We start from the raw sequence: 12370 nt of genomic DNA, 5'->3' as shown, positions 1-12370 counted from the left end.
CATACATTGGGATTACATTTCAACTAAACATCAATTTTATAAAGTAAAATAAAATACAATCATGTATACACGAGCTGTCCTAAATTTCCAATAAACAGCAACTTCTAAAATAAAAAATTACAGACTTCTGTTACAGTTTTAGAGTTTAGGTTCAAGGGTGTTTCACACTAAAATCATTTAGCATGAAATATTAAACAGGCGGGCACAAGAGCAGCAGTTTTTGAAGATTTAATAGTGAGACGTAAACTATTTCAGAGTTTAGTGGCAAAGACAGACTCCCTTCATTTTAACCCTCGTGTTGTCCTTGGGTCAAAATGACCCGCAGCTGTGTTCAACCAAGTTCTATTTTATTTCTATATTTTTGGGGAGTTTTTGGTTTAAAGAAACCCTCACAGCATCCTTGTCACCAATGATCCCCCCCAAAAAATGAAAATATAGAAATAAAATAGAACTTGATTGAACACAGCTGCGGGTCATTTTGACCCAAGGACAACACAAGGGTTAACATATAACATGTATAACTATGTGAGCAAAACAGTTCAGAAATTCATATAGTTTTGTTCGTAATAGCTAAGCTTTTATATCTAGATCTACACTTCAGTGACAGGCAGGGAAGAGATGCCAGTTGTCCCAGCGACAGCTCCTTGATTCGGGCAGGAGTATAATGAATTACATGAATATAAACATGAAAGAAGGGTGTTATGGGTAACCGTGTGTCACAGCCCGGGCAAGTATAATTCCACAGAAAATAAAAAAAGACCACAGATGTTGTTGCACAAACATTTTATTTCCATTAGTGCCGAGAAGAAACTCAGAGACATACTGCATCTTTAAAGGACATTTCTATTTTCTCAGAAACTAAACATGGCTTATTACCATCATTTTCAAAGGCACCTGCAGTTTACAGATAACAGTTTAATTTCGGACAAAATACACATAAGCTGAATATGAGATGATATGGGGAGTGACAGAAATAATAAATAATGAAGAATGAGAGGGAGAGGTGATAAAACTCAATGAAATGAACTCGACCTTCAGTAAGCAGAGAACGGGAGAGTGACCGGCACCTGCACAAACACACACACAGACACACACACACACACACACACACACACACACACATGCACACACACACACGCACACACACACACACACACACACACACACACACACACACACGCACGCACGCACGCACGCACGCACGCACACACACACACACACACACACACACACACACACACACAACACACACACACACACACACACACACACACGCACGCACGCACACACGCACACACACACCAGTCTAATCGAATGTAGTTACATGTACATACACCTTCAACACTAAACATGATATATATATATATATATATATTTTTTTTTTTGAAATGTTAATCAGGCCCAGAAACCTTACTGAAAAACACAATATTTACACATAAAACAGGCAAGAAGTGGATGTGATATCTTGAAGGAGGAGCCTATCTTTTTTTTAATTTTTTTATTTCAGCTATCTGTAAGAGATAATGTCACTGGAAATACACAGTCTCCTGAAACACATCACTTCCTGAGCTCTGTGCTGTGTGTAAAATCTTTACCTACATTTACTGCTCTCAAAACACTACAAAAATAGAAGTTCAATAGAAGATGAATACTGCAAAGAAATCATAATCAGTACACAACAAGTGAAGACTAGGATGTCACTGGTATGTCTGGTATGTCGCAGTATGAGAAAAGAAATGTACACCAAAGAGTCATACTTTTAGAGAATCTGTTGTTTTTAGTGGATCAAATTTTTTTATCTGAATTTGTTATTGGAGATCTTTGAGTACACCTTTTGTACGTCACTCCCCATTCAAAAAACAGATAACCGTCACAGGCCAGAGTGACAAAAAACGTTTTTAAAGAGGAAGTTTCTTATGTACAGTAGCAATGTTCTTACTTTTAAAATACAAAAGAAGTCTCACAACTTGAAAAAAAATTCTCGGGATTTAAAGATATGACAGTTTGTATATTCAGCTTACATGTGGAATGCTTAAAATGAAAAAGAACGCTAGCTTTTAGGACTTTCTGTCAGCGTTGTTTCAAATCAACACAACAGTGGAGCATTTTATTCCTTATTCCCATCAATCAGGGTTTATGAGTTTTTAATTGCAGACTCGGAAACTGTAAACATCCCAGTTTAAAATGACCTCACCCTTGCGTGTTAGCCGGTACGGATATGTTAAAGAGCAACACAAGTGAAATGACGTCCTGCCTGTGGTTCACAAACTGTGTACTTATGTGTAGTTATGCGGTCAGTGCTGTGCCAGTCCAGTGAATATTTACAAGCACTTTGGAAGCACGCAGAAATAATACAGATGATGACGTGACTCTGAGCTAAATTCAATAGCTGTTGATCAAGTTGCCACAACAAGGTTTAAACTGTTTGAAGTAGTAAACCATCCGCAGCTTCACATAAAAGTCAAATTTCATCATGATGAGATGAAAAACAGTTCATTTTGGGGAAATGAAGTTATTCACCTTCTGAAAGAATGTTAAAGAAGACTGATAAAACTCACACAACTGTCTGTTGAATATAGAACTGCAGCCAAGAGGCCATTATCTTAGCTTGGCATAGAGATTCAAAACAAGGAAAAACAGTTAGCCTGTAGCATCATATTTAAGTGTTGGGCCGTCGAAGCTCAACACCTGTTGTTGCTAGAAAGATACACACAAGGTAACCTTTGGCGTCAGCACCGTCACCACCTGTGTGACAGAAGGAGGTCATGTGAGGGAGTTAAAAAGACTGATAAAGTTTGCAGTGGTTGGACAGGATAAACACAGGATTTCCACATGGAGACTAGTGTTCAAGTCTGTGAGAAAACAAAAGCCAGTGTGCATGTCTTTTAAGTAACGTAACATAATTAACTTATGTAACATGGGCATTTTCATCCACACCGTAATCTTTTCCTGAAACCTAACAATGTGTTTTTTAGTGCTTTAACCAACGGCTCATTGTGCATATCTCTGACACAACAACTGGCTGTGAGAACACGGCATGTATTTGCCAACCTGGGATGAGAACTGGTTGGCTGAAAGGAGACGTACCAACAGATATGAAAGTGGTATCAATCTTCCTGACAGAAAGTCAATATTCTATGCATATGTAAATGTTCACCTTTAAACTGAATTTAGCCCTGAGAAACGACACACGACGGTACCTTTGAAACAAAAAATAAAGGAAAAATGCAAAGAGGCAGTTTGTCATGTACTTGATAGAAAAAAAAAACACATCATATTACCTTATGTACACTCTTATCAAATTTCTTGATGAACCAACAACTGAATCAAACCCAAAACCGAGAATTTAAATTTATTTTCCACTCAAATCAATAATATGGGCCTACGATAGCATATGGAATACAGAAACAGAGCACAACCAAAATACTTTTTTTGCAAACACATAGCATGTTTATGTCTTCATTTGTGCCCTTTGACAAAGAGGAATGATAAAACTAAAATAAATAGACGCGGCATGAGCCTCCTAAGATTAGAAACTGCCTCTTTCTTTGCCAATAAGTATTCAGTGTTTCATTGCCTGAGAATTTGTCCACAGTTATGCTGAGATAAGTAAATAAACAATGGCGTCAAAAAATTTGTTTCATTTAAACTACTGTGGCAAGAGGTCTTTAATACTGAGAGGAATGATTTGAGGAGACCTCCAAACACTTGAGGATCCACCTCGGTCTGTGTCCTATCTCAAAGTGTTTCAGACCCAGTACTGGTTCTTTTTCAAGGCCGGGTTCGTTGTCCGACAGTGCTGCAGCAGCTCCGGGTCTGCATCTTTGTCCATGTTGGACATGGGGATGTTATTGGCCGGGTCAGTTTTGCGAAAGGTTTCTGTGCTGGCCACCTCTCCGTTTTTGGGCTTGGTGGCTGCCGTCTGGACGTTGTGCTTGCCTGTCTTGTTTTTACGGATCAGGTAGTAGGCCAAGATGGCTGCCAGCAGCAACAGGAGGAGGACGACGAGGATGGGGATGAGAATGGACCAGAAGCTCCGGCGCCAGGACACATGTGTTTTCCCGTGGGAACCAGAACCAGAAGATGCTGTGGTGGGGGCATCTCCGTGGGGCCAGTCCATGTTGCCCCTCCAGCGGGGGCTAGCTGGAGTGCTACGAGGGGACCCAGCCACACCAGGTAGGTCATTACTTTCCTTGGACGGGCCTTCTGAGGGAATCCTCAACAGAGTGGCAGGGTAAACTCCAGAGGCATTGTAAGGGCCCGTCTGGAAGGAAAGCACACATTCTGCAGGAGGGACCCCGTGGGCTTTGAGCAGGAAGCGGGCCTCGTCCTGAGTGACACCACCACGTGATCCAGAGGAGCTATCTAAGATTTCCATTGCCACACGTCCCTCATCCAGGTCCCTCTGGCTGAACAAATCCACCGGTTCACCTGCACCAGGACCACCAGACCTCACAAATCGAGCCCCTCTCGGTTGCTGGATGACAGTGAAGGTAGGGTAGGTTCTGGTCTTGTTGGCCAGAGGAGTTGCATCCAGAAGCTTTCTGTCCAGTTGGACGAGCGCTCCCTGGGGCAAGAGAGGATCCTGAGCGATGTTGGCCAGAGGCTGTACAGTGATGTTGAGAACAGAGGAGACGTTAGCCGCCCGGCTGCGGGCTACAAATGAAACGCTGTCTCGAGGTGAAGTGGATTTGACAAAGCGAACACTGACTCGGCCTTCTTTGATCTGTTTCTGGGTGAAGGCAGATGTGGGCTGTCGGTCTACCATGACAGCTGCATACTTAGGAACACTTGTGATTTTGTAGAGGATGTCCTCCTCAACAGGGCCCCCGGTGGTGGTCCTCAACATCTCCTCAGTAACCAGGGTCTCATCGTCGCCCTGCTTCACCTTGATCTCAGGAGCTTTGTCAAGAAGGAGGGTGCGAGCCAGGACGCTGATGTGAAGTGTGTACGGCTCGGTTTGGTGTTTTCCATCTGATACTATGAATTCCATGAAGCCGTCAGCAAGGCTGTCATCACTGTAGAAGCCCACCTGCCCACGATTGACCATCTCTTGTGTGAATTCAGAGATAGGATCCATTGTTTGCGAGTCAACTAGTCGACCGTTGCTAGGTGCTTTGGTCACCTTGAAGTGCACCTCATCTGGTGGACTGTCTTCGTCTTGAGTGTTAAGGTGCTTCTGGGTCAGGGTGGTCATGGAGCCTTGAAGAACCTCTAAGAGCATATCTATAGTGACCAGCTCAGGAGGGTCAGAGCCTCTGCGTTTGATTGAGATGTTAAAGACCTCCTCCAGGACCACAGACTCAGCAGGTGAGGCTGCACCACCACCCTCTGACTTCAGATGGGCCCTGAAACCGAAGCTGTCAAACGAGGCCCCTGAGTCATCATGGAGATACTCCAGCTTTCCTTGAGTTACATCTTCCTGCATGAAGGACGGGGCATTACGGGGCAGGTCCTGACCACCCAGGGTGATACGACCGTGATCGGGAAAACGCTTGATCTCAAAAACCACATCCACATCGCCTCGCTCAATTTCAGGAAGACTGGCCAGAAGGTTGGAGGCGTCAAGGATTGAATCGTCAATGGTTTTCCTCTGGCCCTGCACAATTTCCAGACCTGAGCGAGACAATAGAAACAAACAGAACTTTTATTTGTCATAAAATTAATCTTTTAAAGAAACTCAACGCTCAGTTTTGCCCATCTCCTGTTAGTGTTTGATTATGCAGCACATTACATTTAGTCTGTTGGCACATTTGGAGAGACAGATGGAACAGGGGGCTTGTTGTTTTGGCAGCAACAGAAGTCTGACTGATAAATCCCTTCAAGACTTTAGACTGTTCAGGCAGTAAAAAAATAACAGTAAATATTAAGAAAGATATGAAGGACAAGCTGCAACTTCCTAACATAATGCCAAATTAATCAGGAATGGAAATCAATGTCATTTAAGCCAGACTTTCACATTCAGCCTCAATATCGATGACGACGTCCATTATCCAATGTTTCATACTCAAAACTTTGATGTTGGGTGATGTGTCTCTTTAAATTTGATCCAATATTAGATTTATCTGACTCCAGCCGTAGACTTAGGGCAACCTATAAAGCAATACCTTGTCTGAATAAAGGTTACCAGAAAACCCACCGCTGCCCATAAAACAAACATATGACATGACATAGGTGCAGCTGGTGCCCTCTAATGAGGCTTAACAGGCTTGATACTAATCTGTTTCATAATAGCAGCAGAAATATATGTATAACAACTATGTAGATGCTTATTTATTATAGTTGCCTTTAAGACCATGTAGTTTACTTAATTTAAACTGTGATCCTCTGTTGTTTTGTAACTTACCTTTGTTCTTCCACAGCTGGGAGGAGATGTTGTTGTGAGCAGCATAGTAAGAGACAGTGATGGGCAGGATGTGGCGGACATCTGGAGCTGGTTGGGATGACAGAGTGAGCTCTATGGAGTCCCTCACCACCCAAAAAGGCTCCTCGGGTATCTGGTGCTCGTAGAAGACCGCTCCTGACTCCAACTGCGTACCAGAGGAAACAAAATCAGAGGATGGTGAGTAGTTTCTGGTAAAAGTCTATACTCACTGAGGTCACAGATTAACCCGTGCCATATTTTACCTTTATATCTTCATAGTTTGGTATTGCTAAAGAAGTAATTTTAATACTTCTTACACAACAAAAGATTTTGTCAAAACCTCTTTTGTGTCAGCAGGTATACGATTTATTTTGATGATTTTATCTCTATATTCCAGTGAATTTTTGCTGAATTTTTACAGCAATATGTTTTCATAGTGACACACTGCAGTCAGCTACTTGTTGATAACTTATTTAGACTAGAGCGGCTTTTATCGACAAAACCTGACATTTTAGTTTGGTAAAATACTTTATTGCTTTCATTCCCTTGAACGTTTGCAAGCACCACAGTTAAATGAGAGCTCGAATGGCTGCAGCCGTGGTTTGGCTCGGCTGAACTGGGATACAGGGTTTGGGAACTGGAATGTGACGGCCTGTGTTCGCTCTCTGAGGTCACCGTGTCCTAAACTCAACTCTCTCTCTCTCTCTCTCTCTCTCTCTCTCACACACACACACACACACAAACACACACACACAAACACACACACACACACACATATACACATACACACAAATGTGCACCAGTTTATTTATGCACACACACTGCTGAATATTTCAAATCATCAAATTCTGTTTTTCGGCTCGACGTAGTGTTAGATATTCTGTCACAGTCCAAACGGAGCGGTTTGCAGGGAATGAATTTGCTCTCATGCTCGTCCAAGCACGGGCAGATGTCAGGAATGGCAAAGAACAGCATCGACTGCAGCCATGGCAGCTGCATGTGTAGAGGTACTGACTTGTCAACAATCCATTAAAGGGTGAAAACACCACTAGTTATATTTTGATTAATCCATATTTTTTGCAATCTGGATATTTGGTAATGTAATCTGAGAAAAAAATAGAAAAATAGTGGTGCATCTTTGCCTTACAGACATTACGGAACTGACTCACTGAACAAAGGAACTCTTTGGAAATAACAGCCACACCCTGATTTTTGCTGAAACACGTAGGTGTCATTCAAAGCCATTCATATTACTCAGGACTGCATATTGGTTCTGAAGTTACTCTACCTATTGTACAGTGACTCGGATGATTAAATCACTGAAATCTCCTTAATTGTTAGGTATGATTTTCTTGTCTGTTGCCAGGGTTTTTAAACATTCAACAACTCTGCTCATTAACAGCAGCTTTGACGGAGAGGTAGATGTATGTCCCAGTCCTGACAAGTCCTGAAAACTTTAAATGGGAAAAGGCCCATACATCCCAGTGGCACAACGGCACGTTCAATGAAGCCCCCTGCTGGTACAGAAGAGGAACACGGTCATACTTTATGCCGTGAGTTTAAAAGATATGACATTTCAAATTAAACAAGCCGCATTTAGTCATTTTATTTTGGCAATCTAGCACTTATATTCAGATGTTTAAGTAGGTCAGTCTTGAGTTTCACGGCTTTGGGGTTAATGGTATCAACAGGCTTGGCTTGGTAACTGGAGTTACATTGTTTATAGAGATTGTTTATAGAGAATAACTTTCAAGATATATTGAATTATGTGAATTATTAACACTCAAGTAGCTACAGTGTTTTAGCTTATTTTAGAAAATAATTATTAAGCACCATTACACACTTAAATTACTTGTTGTTTGGCATTTTTGAGTTAGAAAAATGATGGAAAATGTGGAGAGACATGTTACAAGGCCTAAAACCAGTCATTCATCATTGTTGCTGAAACAACCCATCTGACTGCTCCAAACATAACTCCTATCAGTGCTCTCTGTCATTTCTATGGCTACGGTTTGTATAATTTCAGGAAACGAATACTACTTGGTTAAAAACAACAAAGACAGCGGTCATTGTCAACAGAAACCAACACCGCCTGTTGCCAGGAGACGGAACACACATCGCAATGTTTGGCGACGAAGGTCTGACCCCTCATGCTCCACGAGACGCTGTTTTCAGGAATATGTAACCATAGAGTTGCTCTTTTTCAAGGGTCTGAGCAAAGAACCAGCAGTGTTTTGTGTGTTCTGCGAATAAATTCTCCACAGTTACCAACTTTCAGTAATATCAACAAACACAGTTCTGCCTGCTTTAGTCCAGACTGAGTGAGGTTTGCTTCTGTATTTGAGTTTAACTTCTCTCATATAAATACAAAGAAAAATAGAATGAAACCCGTTGAACTGATTTTGCATTCCCAGTTTGTGTTGAAAGATTAGCTGTGTTTTATGTGACAAGCGGTATAATGTCTGTTTGATGTCGGAGACGATTAGGAGGCCTGCGTCTGTTGAGTAATACAAACTTGCTATTAATAAGAATGTTACATCTCAAAGTAAAGAGGATTTATTTGACCAACAAAAGGAAATATAAAACAGTTTAAATTTCTCTTTCCCCAAGTATTTATTAAAAGAATAATCTGGCAAAAAGTTAGCTTTTCTTAATTTTTTGGCAATGTATTTTATTATTTTACTGTTTTAATATTTCCTATTTAAATCATTATTATCATTAAAGGTTACTCAGGACAATATTTTTAAAGGGGGAGGAGAGGAAATGAATTAAATAAAATACATGCCAGAAACAGATATTCAGTAATTACCTGTGTTTGTGAGAAGCGGCTGATTTCCTCATACTGGTTCCTGTCATTGGCCAGGATGAGTCTTCCCAAACGAGGTGGGCGGACAAGTGAGTAGCTTATTTCATTTCCATCCTCACTGGTTACAGCCCCCAGATTGGCACTTGTGATCGGCTGCCTTGTTCCTGTAAAAACACACACACAGACACAGACACACAGTGTTTTGAGCACTGAGATGATTCTGCGGAGTACGCCGTCTTGGCAGTGAAGTCAAGCTTGTAAAATTAAGCAGAGTTTAGAAAAGCCTCAAACTGTAGAGGCAACAGCAACTCAGAGGACAGAAGGGTTTCCTCATATGGAGAGAGCGCCATTCCAAAAATGTGTCCAAGCTTTTAAAAATGTGACAACAAATCTCGTATAGCATGCATAAAAGTTATAATAAAAGTTTATTATGAACAGGATTCATGTTATTGCTTCTACTGAAACGTGTGCTCATAAAATACTTTAACTTCAGCAGGTGGTGTTCTTTAAAAGTAATATTTCATTTCCAAAATATTTATATAAACTTGAAAGATACAACCCTGCGTACCACATGAACACCAGTTTAGTGCGCTGCAGCTCTGAACAGCTATTAAAGGCATGTGAGTAAATAAGATCAGGTGATTAAAAAAGAAAAGTCTTCCTGTTTGAATAAAAATCTAAAATCATAAGAAATAAATTGCACCATGGTTTAATTTGGTACTTTCAGTGTTATTTGCAGATAGAAGCTCACTTGATCTGGTTTGAAAAGAGGCTCGGTAGCTAAATGTTTGCACACTTTATGATTTTTCTTGACTTGTGCTCCTGTTACACAACAGTTTAACATGTTTCACTCAAACATGATGATGTCTATAACTCAAGACAATCTTGGGATATTAAGGTAAATTTAATGTGCCGTTCTCCTGTAATTACCACATATGGCCACAGTGGGACGCTGTTTAGCTGTTCCATACTCTAAACAAATCTAAACTTCTGTGTTAAAAGTAACAAATACAGAGCCATGTGGCAGATTTCCTCAAACAAACACACAACAAAGAATTGTGTGCAGCTCAGGTATAACATAGTGCAACAATAATAATAGGTACCAAAGAAGGTGTTTAAAAAAAATAAATCTAGTAACTGTAAACCTGTACTATCTACTGCTATTTCAGACGACATGCCATCATTTCTGTTTCTACATCGAATGCTGTACCAAACTACATCTTATTGAAAGGCATTACTGATATTTCCCTCTGAATATAACCCAGTGCCACGTTACTTCTAACTATGACCTCAGTGCTAAACCATATCTTTGACTTAATCTAATTCAGTATATTGCACATCTGTGTCATCACATCTAACAGAGCCCGTCACATTAACACAATATATATAATATATATATTATAAATAAGTATTCCCTGTATGATTGCACTTGTAGAACACAAACTGCACATTTGCCCTAGTACATAGTTTTGTACTTATTCTTTATTGTAAAACTTTATTTGTATACCAACTGTCTTTTTTGGTTAGCTGTATTTTTTGTCAAATTCTGTTTGTGTGAAAACTTATTTGGCAAGAAATCTGATTTGGATATCTGATTCTGACCAGTATAACGGTGTGACAATTTGAACATTGGAAATATACTTTATGGCAGAAGAGTTGTTTTGGATTAGCTTGTACAGGTACAGAGTGTTCATTCAGTTACAGTTGTATTAAAGATCAAATAAATATGTTTACATAGCACACTATAAATCCTACTGTATATTAAGTGGAGAAAAGGAAGAAATGCTTTGTTTCGAATTCACTAAAATGCTTTTAATGTCAAGTTTTCTATCTAAAAAAATAAAGTGAAAATTCAGGGAAATAAGTGGAGACCATTTACAGACTTCCCAATGATTCTTCAGTAGAAGATGTCTAATTAGTTACAAAGCAATATCTTAAGTAAGGTTTGGAAAAACTTTTACTGCATGTTTTGTTTGTCTTACAGAGAAACACTTTAAAAGGACCTATCATTATATTCCTACTCTATAATGACTATGTTGAACAAGTGACCGCTGCAGTCTACACGGCTTACAATCAGGAGGATTTTGGCATCTTACCTGGAAATACCACTAGCTCCTCCTGCGTTACCATGGTGATGGTGAGAGGCCTGGCTGTGACGACAAATCGGTAGAGAGGAGATGTGTGCTCTCCGTCTGTCACGGTGAAACTGAAACCACCAGACTCTTCACCTGGAGGAAGAAAAGAGATTGGAATAGCAGTCATTTGTTTAGTTAAATCCATGTGTCAGTCTTTGTTTGTTTGTTTCTGTTGTTCTCAGTTTCTCTCTTGTTTGTCTCTATTAAACTTTAATTTATACTGATGACTATTGTAAACACAGAATGCAATTTAAGGCTTTCTATACCTTTGTTTGCTTTAATTAAAAAAAAAACCCCACTTATTTGTCACAATAAAGGGGAAAATAAAGGGTGCATTCAAGCAGTCTTTTTTACACAACATGGCCACATTGATCAATACCAGTGACATATTGATTACTTTACAAGCGGCTGAGATTTCTGCTAAGAGAAACACACAGACTTATGTTTAAGCAAGTTAAAGTTTGTTGTAATCACAGCTGTCTGAGACAGATAAGGGATACAGATCCTCGGTAATTAGACAATATAATAGTATAAGAATAGAGATGCAGCACAGTGTGACTGAACACCGAGTTCTGGTGGTCTCACCCTCGTGAATGAAGATGACCTCTCCTTTGTTTATGTTAGCCTGTGTGAAGTTTAGGATGCCCTCTTCGGGTGCCTCTTTCAACGCAACCATCCCGCTGGTTGGCATCTCAACGTGGTAAACCAGTTCCTCGGCAGCGGTGTCAGCGTCCTCAGTGCTCAGCATGCTGGAGGTGATATCAGCTTCCTCACCAGCGAGAACCTGTGAGGTATCAAAGACAAGAAGAGTGAGAGAGAGACAGAAAGGAAAACACACCACAGATTACAAAACCTGGGAAAGATAGATAGATAGATAGATAGATAGATAGATAGATAGATAGATAGATAGATAGATAGATAGATAGATAGATAGATAGATAGATAGATAGATAGATAGATAGATAGATAGATAGATAGATAGATAGATAGATAGATAGATAGATAGATAGATAGATAGATAGATAGATAGATAGATAGATAGATAGATAGACGGACATAATGATA

General features: G+C 40.1%; 1 protein-coding gene across 1 annotated transcript in view; it reads right to left on the bottom strand.

Moving 5' to 3' along the window:
• Positions 1–699: 699 nt before the first annotated feature.
• cspg4 (chondroitin sulfate proteoglycan 4) overlaps positions 700–12370 on the bottom strand; it is a 68024-nt gene continuing 56353 nt past the window's right edge. Inside the window, exons 7-11 of the mRNA XM_069695353.1 lie at positions 11891–12089; positions 11267–11398; positions 9174–9334; positions 6347–6530; positions 700–5616 (exon numbers count right to left, since the gene is read on the bottom strand). Of these exons, the coding sequence (XP_069551454.1) occupies positions 3749–5616; positions 6347–6530; positions 9174–9334; positions 11267–11398; positions 11891–12089 (2544 nt within the window). The 3' untranslated portion in view covers positions 700–3748. The remainder of the gene's footprint in view (positions 5617–6346; positions 6531–9173; positions 9335–11266; positions 11399–11890; positions 12090–12370) is intronic.

This window comes from Brachyistius frenatus, unplaced genomic scaffold (assembly GCF_029030835.1).
Source record: "Brachyistius frenatus isolate BFR_SWC_R1_liver_20210118 unplaced genomic scaffold, ASM2903083v1 Contig_19, whole genome shotgun sequence".
NCBI classification, from domain to species: domain Eukaryota; kingdom Metazoa; phylum Chordata; class Actinopteri; family Embiotocidae; genus Brachyistius; species Brachyistius frenatus.
This window is presented reverse-complemented; position numbering and strand designations above follow the sequence as displayed.